General features: G+C 61.9%; 1 protein-coding gene across 1 annotated transcript; it reads right to left on the reverse strand.

Moving 5' to 3' along the window:
- Positions 1–2,019: 2,019 nt before the first annotated feature.
- On the reverse strand, positions 2,020–11,869 carry TINAGL1 (tubulointerstitial nephritis antigen like 1). The gene is made up of 12 exons (XM_064731537.1): positions 11,830–11,869; positions 10,528–10,859; positions 9,907–9,970; positions 7,546–7,638; positions 7,349–7,463; positions 5,933–6,056; positions 5,573–5,723; positions 4,733–4,916; positions 4,442–4,487; positions 3,900–4,023; positions 2,521–2,566; positions 2,020–2,400 (listed from the first exon to the last, which is right to left on the reverse strand). The coding sequence occupies exons 2-12, from the start codon at positions 10,847–10,849 to the stop codon at positions 2,260–2,262; spliced, it is 1,410 nt and encodes a 469-aa protein (XP_064587607.1). The 5' UTR covers positions 10,850–10,859; positions 11,830–11,869; the 3' UTR covers positions 2,020–2,259.
- Positions 11,870–13,921: the final 2,052 nt, after the last annotated feature.

Here is a 13,921-nt window from a genome sequence, read left to right on the forward strand (position 1 = left end):
TGTTTTATATAATATATAATATAAATTATATATTATGCATATTATCTTTTATATCTTATACATTTTATATTTTATTTTGTATATTTTTCGATTATATTATTTATATATAATTTTTATAATTAATATATGTATATATAATTTATATTAAATAGTATATAATACAAATTATATATAATGTATATTATCTTTTATATCTTATATATTTTATATTTTATATATTATATTTTTCTAGTATATTATTTATATTATATATTATATATAATAAATGGGTGTGGTTACATGCACATATATACACATATAGAAATATATACAGGATATTTTTGTATATATGTGTGCAAAAATATATATATTTTTGCACATATATATATAAAAATATACAGGTATATATACACACACACACACATATATATATGCATATATATAGAGAGAGATTTATATTGAGATATATATGGGGGGGTGAACACAAACAGCCACCTCTGTGTATATATATATTTATATATATATATATATATATATGCACAGACATACCTATACACATCTGTATCTCTCTATACATAATAGAAATGGTTTTACATATTTTAAAAATATATAAATATATTCGCACCCATCCTGCAGTTACAGGAAACCACCACCAGGTGGCACCGCCCTCCACCCCGTGAGTGTCCCCTGCGTGGGGACCCGGGGGTGACAGAGGGAGGGGACACGGAAAGGGACAGGGCCCGCCAGCCACGCAGGCCTTTGGAAAAGACGACAACAGCCCCAGCGCCACCCCAGGGAGAGCACGGGGGCTGTGGGGACACAGTGGATGTGGTGTCACATCTCATTTTTGTGGCACTTGACGTGGCACATCTCACTGTGGTGGCACTTGCAGCTGGCATTTGGCCGCCCAGCTGCACGGCGGCTGTGGTGGCAATACGTGGCTGTGGTGGCACAGCCGGGTGCTGTGGCACAGCTGGCCGTGGTGACATGGGTGGCCGCGGTGGCCCGAGTGGCTGCGCGTGCCCGCGGCGTGGCCAGCGCTGGCCGCGGTGACCGGAGCGGCGGGGCCGGAAGGTGGACAATGAGCGGGGCCTTATCTCACCCCCCCAGCCCTTCCCGAGGCCGCGCTGGGCCCCCCCAGACAGGGGGTGACAGGGGCCACGCGTCCCCATCGGAGCACTGAGCGCACCCTCCGGGCTCTGAGGCTTCCATAACTTTATTTACAAACAATAAAAAGCAAAATAAATACAAAAAAATTGTCTTAAAAGTACAGCCCTTGTGTTGTGGGGGAGAGAGGGGAGGTCCTGGGCTGTGCTGGCTGCGTGGACCCCACTTGTGCCCCCCCAGGACATGGGGACACCACGGGGCTGAGCCCTCCCTTGTCCCTGCTGTCCCCCAGGGGGGTGGCAGGGCCATAGCACCATAGGGACGGGCTGGGGGGGACGGTGGGGACCCCATCCTGGCACCACCCAGCCCTGGGGGCTCAGGGGACCCCCTTGTTGGGTTATTTCACCCCCAAACTCCAGCGCTGCCCTGCTGGGGGGGGGGAGCTGCTGGAGCCAGGACGGGAGGGACAGGAATTTCCATTGGGAAAAGGAGGAGAAATCCCACAGCCGGGATTTGGGGGGGTGCAGCTGCCTTTGAAGAGCCCCCCCCCGGCGCCACCACAGCCCAGCCGAGCCTCGGGGCAGGGGGGATTAGCGGGTAAATCCCATGGGAGACGGGAGCAGCCCCCGGAGCATCCCCCTCGCACGCCCCACTGCCCCCAGCCGCTGTGTCAGCACGGCGGGGACACGCAGCCCCCTCCAGGGGACACGGGGACAGCGCCAGCCCCTTCCATGGGACACGGGGACAGAGCCAGCCCCCTCCAGGGGACACGGGGACAGCGCCAGCCCCTTCCATGGGACACGGGGACAGAGCCAGCCCCTTCCAGGGGACACGGGGACAGCGCCAGCCCCTTCCAGGGGACAGAGGGGACAGCGCCAGCCCCTTCCAGGGACACGGGGATAGCGCCAGCCCCTTCCATGGGACATGGGGGACAGCGCCAGCCCCTTCCATGGGACACGGGGACAGCGCCAGCCTCCTCCAGGGGACACGGGGACAGCGCCAGCCCCTTCCAGGGGACAGAGGGGACAGCGCCAGACCCCGGTTAGGGGAGAGGGGACAGCGCCAGCCCCCTGCCACTGGACACAGGGGACAGCGCCTTGCCCACCGTGCTGTGAGCTGGGCAGGGCAGCGCTGGGGACAGGGACATCGGGGACATCGGGGACATCGCGGGGCTCACTTGTGGGGCATGTCCTCCATGCTGACGCGGCCCCAAACCCCCACCACGAAGGTCTCCACCTCGCACTCGTTGACGCCGCGGGCGATGCGAAAGTGGCCGCCCTCGCCCCACGCCGTGCCCCACGAGTTGGCCGCCGTCTGCAGAGGGGACAGGGGACACGCTCAGGGCGGTGACACCCCCAAAAAAGCCAAGCTGGACCCCACAGGGGTGCAGGGAATGGCAGCACCCCATGGCTGAGCTGTGTCCCCAAAACTCACCCAGTATTTTTGGGTCTGGCCATCAGGCAGCTGCTCCTCTCCCCACCTGCAGAGGGACAGGACAGTGAGGGGGAGTCCCCAAGCACCCCCAGACCGTGGGGTCCCCCCAGGCACCCCCAGACTGTGGTATCCCCCCCAAGCACCTCCAGACTTTGGGGTCCCCAAGCACCCCCAGACTTTGATACCCCCAAGCTCTCTGAGACTGTGGTGTCCCCAAGCACCTCCAGAATGTGGGGTCCCCAAGCTCCCCCAAACCGTGGTGTCCCCAAGCACCCCCAGACTTTGATGTCTCCAAGCTCTCTGAGACTGTGGTGTCCCCAAGCACCCCCAGACTTTGGGATCCCCAAGCTCTCCCATACATTCGGGTCCCCCCAGGCTCCCCCAGACTTTGGGGTCCCCCAAGCTCCCCCAGACTTCGAGGTCCCCCCACCCAGCCCCGTGGTGGGATTGGGGCACAGGGGGGGCTGACCCTGCTCATTTCCTGCCCTGGCAGCTCCCCAGGGCCATCCGAGGTTGGGACATCCGCTCCAGGAATAGGGGCAGGAATATTTAGCCACGGCAGGAGGAAGGAAACACGGACACAGGGCAGATCCATCCCCATCCTGGGGGTCTGCACCTCCAAACACCCCCTTTTACAGGGTGCTGAGTGCCACACTCTGTCCCTCGTGCCACTAATCCCCTCCCTGCTCGGGGACACTCAAAGGGAACATTTCTGCCACCCTGAATGGGATAGGGAATGGGATAGGATGGGAAAGTTGTGGGGTGGGATGGGAAGGGAGTGGGATGGGACAGGACAGGATGGGATGGGGCTGGGTGCTATGGGACAAGGTGAAATGGGAATGGAAGAGAATTGGATGGGGTGGAACACGATGGGATGGGAATGAATGGGATGGGATGGGATGGGATGGGATGGGATGGGATGGGATGGGATGGGATGGGATAGGGTGTCATGGGACAAGATGAAATGGGAATGGGGCAGAATCAGATGGGATGGGATGGGATAGGGACAGGGTGGGATGGGACAGGACAATATGGAACAAGATGAAATGGGAATGGAAGAGAATTGAATGGGGTGGAACACGATGGGATGGGAATCAATAGGATGGGATGGGATGGGATGGGATGGGATGGGATGGGATGGGATGGGATGGGATGGGAATCAATAGGATGGGATGGGGTGGGATGGGACAGGATGGGATGGGGTAGGGTGTTTTGGGACAAGATGAAATGGGAATGGAAGAGAATTGGATGGGGTGCAACACAATGGGATGGGATGGGATGGGATGGGATGGGATGGGATGGGATGGGATGGGATGGGATGGGATGGGATGGGATGGCTCACGCCCCTGTGAGCCCCCCCAGGCCACCCCCAGACGTACCCTGTGATTTTCACCGAGTGGGTCCCGTGCCTCTGGTGCTTGGGCCCCTTCCCCTCGGCCACAGGCGTGTGCCGATAGATCCCGCTCTTGTACATGAAGAAATCCTCGTGCACCTCCAGGATGGCTGTGGGGACGGCCAGAGGGTTTGGGGACACTGCCACTGTCCCGAGGGAGGGGATCTGTGTCCCCATGGGTGGGGGATGTGGGCACAGAGGGGCGCGGGGGCATCAAATTCCAAACAGCAGCTGGAGCCTCCCTGGGGCAATGCAAAAACACTCCCAGGAGGTTTCAAAAAGCGCAAATAAAGTTAAACAAACGCAGCTGCCAAGGCGGTGATTAAATCTCAGGAGTTAATGAGCAACCCGGTGCCCGCTGGGGTGGGCAGCGTGACGGGCACTGGGGCAGCACCGCCCGGGCATGCATGGGGAGCAGCTCAGGGGGTTCTGGCTGCCACCACAGCTCCCCCAGCCCTGACAGAGAGGTTTCCCCTCCCTATTTTATTCCCCCAACCTTTTGGGGTGCACAGAGGGCCAGCTCCATACCTTGCACTGGGCCGTTCTCCATCAGCTCCTTCATGATCTCCTTCTCCTGCAAGCACAGAACAGGGTGGCACCGGGTGGCACCGGGTGGCAGCAAGGCCGGGACCCCCAGCCCTGCCCTCCCACCCCAGGGATGCAGCAGAGCAGCTCCAGCACCCACGGGCGGCTGCTCTGGAGGAGCCGCTCCCCAGCGGGGTTTTCCCAGCCGCATTCCCAAGCTCGGTTTTCCCAGGTGAAGCAGCCCCAGCCAAGCCCCTTCCCGCTCCCCGCTCCGCCCGCGGGCCCGGCGCTCACGCTGGAGGAGAGGCGGTAGGCGGGCGTGGACTGGTAGATGTCGTTGGCGTGGCTCCGGGGGTTGGGGCAGCGCGCTGTCGCCTGCCGCTTGCCCCGGCCCGTGGAGCGGCTGTGCATCATGCAGGGCGGCGCCGCGGGCTGGCTCTGCTGGCTCGTGAACGGGTAGCACTCGTCTGTCACCACGCTGGGGTGCGGGAGGGGAAGGAACGGCTCCGTCCTCATCCCGAACCCCACTGCCATCGCCATCCCAAACCAAACTTCCTGCTCCATCTCAATCCCATCCCCGTAACGAGCTTACTCTCCATCCTCACACCAAATCCCTCTTCTTCCATTCCCATCCCAATCCCCACTTCCATCTTCGTCCCAAACCCTACTCCCATCCCAATCCCAAACCCCATCCTGTCCATCCTGCCCTCATTTCCCAGCTGTCCAAGCAAGGTTAAGCACAGGGATCTCCTGGGCTCTCCCCAGGTGACTAAAGCCCCAAACCTCCTTTATCCCAGAGCAGTCCCTGTCCCCCATCCCATCCCATCCCATCCCATCCCATCCCATCCCATCCCATCCCATCCTCATTTCATCTTGTCCCATGTTGTCCTGTCCCATCCTGTCCCTATCCCCACACTTTTTGCCCTATCCCATTCATCTTTTGATCACCCTGCCTTCCATCCTTCCTGTACCATCCCCTCTTTCCATCTATCCCACAACTTCCTATCCCATTCCATCTGTGTTGCATCCCATCCAATCCTTCCATTCCCATCTTCATTGCCTCTTTTTCTTCCATTCCCATCCCACCCTGTCCCATCCCACCCCATTATCCCATTATCCCTCTCTCCCACTCACCCTCTCCTGCGCAGGTACCACCAGGCTCCGTCCAGGCGCCCCCCGCTGCAGCCGCGCTGGTTTCGGGTGTCACAGGACAGGAGGTTTTGTGGGGACAGCGCGGGGGTCATGTGGCCCATGGAGTGGATGGAGATGCGGTCCGAGGCCACGGCTGGGGAGGGGCCGTGGGTCAGGGGGAGGTGGCTTTGCCCCTGTCCCCTCTGTCCCCGCTGGTCAGGGGGAAGTGGTTCTGTCCCTGTCCCCTGCTGTCCCCCCCACAGCTCAGAGGGACTTGGCGCCGTCCCTGTCCCCGCAGGTCAAGGGGAGGTGGCTCCGTCCCCATTGTCCCCTCTGTCCCCCCTGTCCCAGCTGTCCCCTCACCAGCCGTGGAGAAGGCCCAGGAGCCGGCGCAGTTCCCCTGGTCCAGGGGCTCGTGGATCATCCCGGGCCACTTCTCGGCGGCATCGAAGTGACGCGGCAGCACCTCGTTGGAGTCCATGTTCATCTGTGGGGCAGAGATGGGGGGCTCAGCCCAGCGGGACCCCCCAGCTCCTCCTGCTGCCCCAGCCATCCTGAGATGGTGCCCAGTGAGCTCTAGTGTCCCCAGCCCCACTATGGGACTCCCAGAGCTCTTCCTGCCATCCCAACCATCCTTTGAGGGTCCCCATTGAGCTTTAGTGTCCCCAGCCCCACTATGGGACTCCCAGAGCTCTTCCTGCCATCCCAACCATCCTTTGAGGGTCCCCATTGAGCTTTAGTGTCCCCAGCCCCACTGTGGGACCCCTCAGGTCAGGGACATCACCCTGAGTGACAAAGATTTGGGTTCCCCTTTATCCCAGAAAGGCCAAACCCCTCAATTTCCCCTAAATTTGGGCTCCACAGCCTCAGCAGCTCTTTGGAGCACACCAGCACTGAGTGTCCCATCCCAGAGCCCAGCAGGGCCCTCGGTGGCCGCCCCGAGGGGACAGCCCAGGGTGACACAGCCCCTCAGGGTGGCCTCTGGCCCTGCCTTTCCTCCCTGGATCAGGACAGTGTCCCCACCCTGGCCTTCCTGGGGAGGACACGGCCACAATCGCCCGCAGGAAACGCCTCTAAAATTAAACCTGGGGCTGGGGGTGCACCAAGCCCTGCTGTCGCAGACAGATTTTCATGAAAATCCTTTCCTTGGGATTTTTTTCCTCCTGAGAAGCTGAGAGGCCTCAGGAACAAAATATAAATAATTATTATCTGCTGCTGTGGAATGCAACAGGTGCATCTGGGATTGGGCTCATGTGGTTGTTTCTAATTAATGGCCAATCACAGCACAAACTGTCCGAGCCACAAATCTTTGTTATCATTCTTTTCTATTCTATTCTTAGCCAGCCTTCTGAGATGAAACCTTTTCTTCTATTCTTTTAGTATAGATTTAATGTAATATATATCATGAAATAATAAATCAAGGCTTCTGAAACATAGAGTCAAATCCTCATCTCTTCCCTCATCCAGAGACCCCTGTGACCACCATCACACCCTGCCAGCCCCCCAGGGACCCCCGGGGTGGTGCCCAAGCTGGGTTTGGGTGCAGGGAGAAGCAAAGAGAGGCAGCTCTGCTGAGTCAGCAGCGTCGGGCTCGGCGTTCCGATGGGAAACCAGCGCGGAGGAGAGGGGGAAAAAACAACACTGGCAGCGCAGGGATTGTCCGGGGGAATTTGCTGAGCCGCCGTCTCCAAACACGAGGGCTGCCCTGCCGGCCCCCTGCTCTGGGAGCCCCTTCCCAGCCATGGCCGTGCCTCAGTTTCCCTCCCCGCGGGCACTCACGTGCATCTCGTTCATGTTCATGACGGTGGCAGAGGGACGGAAGGTGCCCAGGCGGTGCCGGATCCCGTCCTCCAGGGTCATCCCCCAGAACTGGCTGTAGTTGGCGGCTCTCCAGCTGCGTGGGGAGAGGGGGGCACGGCTCAGGGGTCACCCCGAAAAGCAGCGAGGGGTGCAGCACCCCTGTGCCCGGTCCTTACCCGTAATTGCCCCTGTTGACGGCATCGATGAGCTCCCCGTCCATCAGGCAGGCGTGGTCCTCGCACTGCCACTGCCCGCCGGGCCCGCAGGTGCTGCAGAGGGGACAATAGGGGAGAAATGATGTCCCCACAGTGACCAGGGGGACACTGAGTGGGCGCTGCCCCTCCCAAACTGGGTGCTTTTGTTAGGGGTCACCAGAGCTTGGCACCTTGCAGTGGGGTGAATCCATGGGCAGCCCTTTGGGTGACCCCGAGTGGCCTCTGGGTGACACTGAGTGGCCTCTGGGTGACCCTGGGAGCTGTCCCCCCCTGCCCCAGCCCCCACAAGAGCCCCGAGGGCAGCCAGGCCATGGGACAGAAAATCAGCTGAAAAGCTGCCAGGGCTGCAGACATCAGAGAGGGGCTTGGACAGCAGCCCGGGGCTGGGGGTCAGGGCTGGGCGTCCCCATGGGTGACCCACAGTGACCAGGGCACTCCATGGGGACAGCCGGGCCGGAGGGGGGGTTCTGGGGGTGTGGTGGGTCCCCTGGGGAGCCCCGGGCTGTGCTCCCCCCGTGCAGTGAGCAATGCTTGGCATGCTCACATCCCGGCACATTTCCCTTTTATGGAGCTGAGCGAGGCCGTGGCCGTGTCCTGCCAGACACCCCCATCCCGATCCTGGCCGGCAGCACCTGGATTCCAACCGTCCCCCATCCATCCCTGAGCGATCCTGGAGCTCTGTGTGACACCTGGGGGCTTGGGAGCACCTCAGGGTGCCACACACACCTTGTGTCACCCCGCCATGGGTTTTGTCCCCTGGTACTCCCGCAGCAGGACCCCAACAGGGACAGGGGTGGAAGTGACACTGCAGAAATTCCTTTTCTCTAGGGACCAAGTGTGGGGCAGGAGGGTTTGGAAGGGTTAGGAAGGGAAGAGATGGGTCAGAGATGCTCCCCCAACAGCAGAGATGTGACATCCACCTGCGTGGCTTGGGGACATTGACATTCCCAGGGGAACAGGGACACCCTCCATCCCTGAGTGCTCCGTGCCACAATCCCAGAGAAACTCCCCAGAGCTGTGAGGAGGCTCGGGCTGGCTTTTCACCTGCAGCCCCGGTGCTCTGTGTGACACCTGGGGACTTGGGAGCACCTCAGGGTGCCACCAGATGGGTGCCACACACACCTTGTATCACCCCGCCATGGGTTTTGTCCCCTGCTACCCCACAATGGGACCACACCAGGGGCAGGGTGGGGGTGATGCTGCAGAAATTCCTGTTCTCTAGGGACCAAGTGTGGGGGAGAGGGTTTAGAAGGGTTAGGAAGGGAAGAGATGGGTCAGAGATGCTCCCCCAGCAGCAGAGAGGTGACATCCACCTGCGTGGCTTGGGGACATTGAACAGGAACACCCTCCATCCCTGAGTGCTCCGTGCCACAATCCCAGAGAAACTTCTCAGAGCTGTGGGGAGGCTCAGGCTGGCTTTTCACCTGCAGCCCCGGTGCTCTGTGTGACACCTGGGGACTTGGGAGCACCTCAGGGTGCCACCAGATGGGTGCCACACACACCTTGTATCACCCCGCCATGGGTTTTGTCCCCTGCTACCCCACAATGGGACCCCAGCAGGGACAGGGTGGGGGTGATGCTGCAGAAATCCTGTTCTCTAGGGACCAAGTGTGAGGGAGAGGTTTGGAAGGGTTTGGAAGGGAAGAGATGGGTCAGATTTGTCCCCCAGCAGCAGAGAGGTGACATCCACCTGCGTGGCTTGGGGACATTGAACAGGAACACCCTCCATCCCTGAGTGCTCCACCTGCGTGGCTTGGGGACATTGAACAGGAACACCCTCCATCCCTGAGTGCTCCGTGCCACAATCCCAGAGAAACTTCTCAGAGCTGTGGGGAGGCTCGGGCTGGCTTTTCACCTGCAGCCCCAGCACACACACATGTTCCCACACGTGCCCCTGCCCTGCACACGCCCCAGACGCTGCCTTTGATTTCCCCTTATCTGCAGCATCGCCCCTCGGGCTGCAATCCTCGTCTCCAATCCCCCCACCTCCGCATGCCAGCAATACCAGTACAGAACACCAGCATTCCCAGTTAACCCCGAGCTCCGGGAGTGCCCAGCAGCACAGAACCCCCGTCAGGCTTGGGCAAGCTGGGCTGGGACCAGCGTGGCCAAAACGCCCCTGGGCAGCGCCGGCTCCCACGCAGGCATGAACTGAAACTTGGGAGAGGCTCAAGGCCCTTTTTGGCTCCGGATTTTTGTTGGAGCAAAGGCATTTTGGCAGCAGCTCCCACCACCCAGCTCGGGCCTCGCTCTCTGAGGTTTACAGGAGCATGACACCTTCCTCTGGTGACGTGCTGGTGACATGCCACAGGTCACACTCACCACAGGTTGCAGTTCTCCCGGTACGTGGCTCCTGTGGGGTAATTGTGTCCTGCTCGGGCACAGCCTGTATGGAAATGGGAGAGCCCCTGGTGAGTGTTTGGGGTCCTGCCAGCCCCCCAAATTCCAGGGGGGGGGGCAAACCAAAGGTAAAATCAACGTGGTTCTTAAATCCAGGCTGCACCTGGGGGTCAGTGGGTGCAGGGTGGGAGCCTGGCTCGGCGCCGGGAGGGTTAAATGTGCTCAGCCTGGCGGGACAGGGATAAAGGGGCCGGTTGTGCCCGGGAGCTGGCTCTGCTCCGCTGCTGGGACTTGTGAGAGAGCCTTGTGCTGGGAGCTGGGGGCTGCCCGCAGGGTTAAACCAGGGCCAGCATCTGCCTGCCCCAGACGTGACCGCGCAAGCTGGGATGGCATCCCCTCATGTCCCCTCGTGTCCCTGCAGGCACTGATGGGAACGGGCTCGGGGGTCATGGGCTGCTCCCACACCTCTTTTTGAGGGAATCCATCCCCATCCTGGACATTCTGTAGCAATTCCTAAAATTTTGAGGAGTCTGAGCAGCTCTGCAGTGAGGGCAGCGCCACATCCATCACCCCAGGGCTGAACCCCAGCACCTGCAGCCTCACCTGGGGCTTTGGGGAAGGGCGCCGGGATTCCCAGGCAGTATTCCCAGAAGTCGGGGCAGCAGTCGGACACGGTGCGGTTGCAGAAGAGGTCGCAGTAGCACAGCGTGTCGTGGTAGGGCACGGTGCAGCCGTCGTCGCGGCCGTGGCAGCACACGTCGCCCCGCTGGCAGTAGGAGCCGCCCGCGTCGTAGACGCCGTGTTGGTACAGACCGGGGCCCAGCTCCCGGCGGGTGCGGACCCGCGAGGACACGGCCACCCGCGCCACCTGGGCCACCTGGGCCACCAGCCAGAGGCACAGCACGGCCCGCATGTCCCCGGCCATGTCCCCGCACCTGCGGAGTGAGAGTGGTGAGGGCACGGCGGGGTGGGCGCTGATCCCACTGAGGGCACCGCGGGGTGGGCGCTGCTCTCACCCTGCCCTCTGAGGGTTCTGCTCCCACCCTGCCCTCCCCGATCTCTGCTCCCACCCTGCCCTCCTCGATCTCTGCTCCCACCCTGCCCTCTGAGGGTTCTGCTCCCACTCTGCCCTCCGGGTCCGTCTCACCTGCTTCCCAACTCTGCCTCCACCTGCCCTCCGTTGCTCCCACCCTGCCCTTCCGGGTTGCTCCCTCTGCCCTCCCGGGCTCCGCTCCCACCCTGCCTTCCCCAAGCTCTGCTCTCACCCTGCCCTCTGAGGGTTCTGCTCCCACCCTGCCCTCCCCGGGCTCCTCAGTGCATTCCGGTTTTGTAACTCCCCTTGTGACCACGCAGCTCAAGCTCCAAAACACCATTTCCCCCCCACCCCCCCCAGCTCCCCACATCCCTGGCCCTCCTACCCCTTTCACCCCTTCACCACCAGCTCCAAACCCAAACCCCCAGGGGAAGGGGCTCCTTGGACACTCCGGGGGCTGCCCGGGACCCCTTCCCAACCCCACGGCGGGCAGTGCCAGGAGCTGCCAGGCTCAGCCCGCTGGGTTTGGGAGGTGATGGGGACCCCAAAAAGGGGCGGTGGGGACAATCCGGGGGCACACGGGGAAGGGTCCTCTCCTGCCGGCTGCCTCCCGCGGTCTTGCAGCGAGGAGACTCCCGGGACCCCCATAAAGCGGGGAAGGTGACCCAAAAACCCACGGGGACCCCAAGGGTGGGTGGGACCCCTCTCCATTCCCGGCCGTACCTGCCGCGCCCGCCGCGCAGAGACCCCGTGAGAGGAGCGGAGGGTCCGGTGCTGGGATCCCTCACGGAACTCATGGGCGGGACCCCCTTCTCTCCCCATGCCTGGCACCCCCCGAGCCCCACCCTGTCCCCCCGGAGCCCGTTCCGTACCTGCCGCTCCCGCCGCTCCGCCGCCCCGTGCCCGCCGCCGGCCCCGCCGCTCCCTTATAGCCGCGCCCCGGCCGGGGGGGCGCGGGGAGGCGCCGACACAGCCGCGAGCGGCCCGGGGCGGAGCGCGGCGGGGCGGGGGTCGGGCCTGGGGCTGCAGAGAGAAGCCCCCAACTTGTGGCCCGCTCTGTCCCCTCGGTGTCCCCCGGCTCCTGATCCCCTCCCCGTGCGCCCCCGGCGCTGCCCTCACCAAACGGGGGATCCCGGCTATGGGGGCAGCACCCTCTGCCCCATGTACATCCTGGGGGGCTTCCCCATTGCCCAGGTGTGCGCAGAGGAGGGGAGGGGGCTGCATTCCTCCCCATTCCAGGGGTCCAGCTGGGACAGGGACACCCCAGGGCACGGAGTTGGTGTCACTTGGACCCAGCCCGGCTGTCAGCGCCCAACCTCGCCCTCAGGGACACAACAGGGGGGTCCTGGCCGTCCCCCAGGCTCCAGCACCTGCTGCGGGAGCTTCGCCGCCCACGCGGGGCTCCCGCTGTCCCCGCCCGGCCGGGAGCATCTCCAAAGGATTCCTCGAGGGTGGCTCACGGCAGCCAGCACGGGAGCACCGCGGGGTTCCCTGGGCGGCCACGGGATCCTGGCTGAGCCCACGGGGGGGATGCCGCGGCCAGGGTGGGATTCATGCCGGGGAAACGGGGAGCACCAAATCCCGCCGGGCACGGGAGCTGCCGGCACCCAAGGGTGCTCTGGGCGCCTGAACCAGGGTTGTGTGGAGCCCCCCGGGCAGGGAGCCCCTGCTCCAAGCGCTCTTGGAAGGGCCTTTCCTGTGAGCGCGTCCTTGGGCAGCGCACGCAACGCGGAGCTGGAGCGGCGCAGGAAGGAACTGAGTCCTGCCCAGTCCGTCTCCAGCATGACTGGACTCGCAGGAATCCGCAGTGAGTCACGAATTCCCCCAAGACCCCCGGAGAACAAAGCAAAGCCACTGGCACAAAGGACATCCCCGGCCGCTGCTCTGTGTCCTTGTGCCCCCGCCAGCTCCCTGACAGCTCAGAGACGCCGCGGGAGCAGCTGAGCGTTCCCGTAAACAGCCCCGTCCCCCTGCCAGCTGATAAGAAAGCGGAGGCGGCAGCGGCCACAGGCCAAGTGTTGGAGCATCCCCTCACCCCGTTCCTGCGGCCGGGCTCCGGTGGGACGCGGCCAGCGGGCCCTGCCAGCTCACAGCTCCGTCTCTGTGTCACTCTGTGTGCGTGTGTGTCCCATCGGCGGGGAGTGGCAGCCTGGGCACACGTGGGGTAACCAAGGTGGAGTGGGACAAAGTCCTGCCAGGGCACTTTGTGTGCCCGTGTGAGGGCGGGAGGCAGAGCCCAGGGCTGGCACGCAGCCCCTGCCCTGCCTGTGCCACCGGGGGAGGGACAAGTGCCAGCACCCTGTCCCCACTGCCCAGAGACGCGGGGAGACCCCAACCCACGGCTGGGTTGGCCCTGGATGCCCCATGAACAGAGCCGAGCTGGCTGCGGGATGAATATTTCACAGGTTCAGGGATGAATCCTTCCAAACCCACCCTGGGAAAGCCGCCCACCCCTCCGGTGGGTGGTACAGTGCCCCCCAAAGCCAGCCCCCCACGGATCGCACCCCACACATCGGGCACTGAGCAGAACCGGGGTGCTGGAGCACCCCCGAGCCCCCATCCCCAGCTCTGGGGGCGCTGCCCCAGCAGGGCTCGGCCCCGAGGCGATCCTGGAGAGAATTTCTTGGCAGGAGGCGGCCAGGAAAGGCAGGGACGGAGCCGCGGCCGGCCCCGGTTTCCTCTCCGGCCAGCGGCACGGGAAGGAGCCGCTTCAACCCCCCGACATCTCTGCAGGACGCGCTGTCCCACGGGAGTGAAGCTTTGCTGTCCCCACAGGGGTCTGGGGGCTCCTGGGGAAGGGGGACGCACCCTCACCTCGCTGGGATGGCATTGGGGACATCGCAGCGACGTCGCCATTTGGGGGGGACACACCAAACAGGCAGGGAGGGCACAGCCCTTCCCAGGGCAGCGACACTTCACTGTAAGGTGACAAAAATCAGGGCACGGGTCCTTCTGCAGTGACAC

Source organism: Zonotrichia leucophrys, chromosome 23, assembly GCF_028769735.1.
Source record: "Zonotrichia leucophrys gambelii isolate GWCS_2022_RI chromosome 23, RI_Zleu_2.0, whole genome shotgun sequence".
Taxonomy (NCBI): domain Eukaryota; kingdom Metazoa; phylum Chordata; class Aves; order Passeriformes; family Passerellidae; genus Zonotrichia; species Zonotrichia leucophrys.

What these genes read in the sequence shown, in the direction of transcription:
- TINAGL1 (XM_064731537.1), bottom strand. Translation starts at nt 10,849, where the DNA reads ATGGCCGGGGACATGCGGGCCGTGCTGTGCCTCTGGCTGGTGGCCCAG. An exon ending in CTGGGCCTTCTCCACGGCTG is followed by an intron (nt 5,724 to 5,932) that starts GTGAGGGGACAG and finishes GCCCCTCCCCAG; the next exon opens with CCGTGGCCTCGGACCGCATC. An exon ending in GGAGAACGGCCCAGTGCAAG is followed by an intron (nt 4,024 to 4,441) that starts GTATGGAGCTGG and finishes CCGTCCCCACAG; the next exon opens with CCATCCTGGAGGTGCACGAG.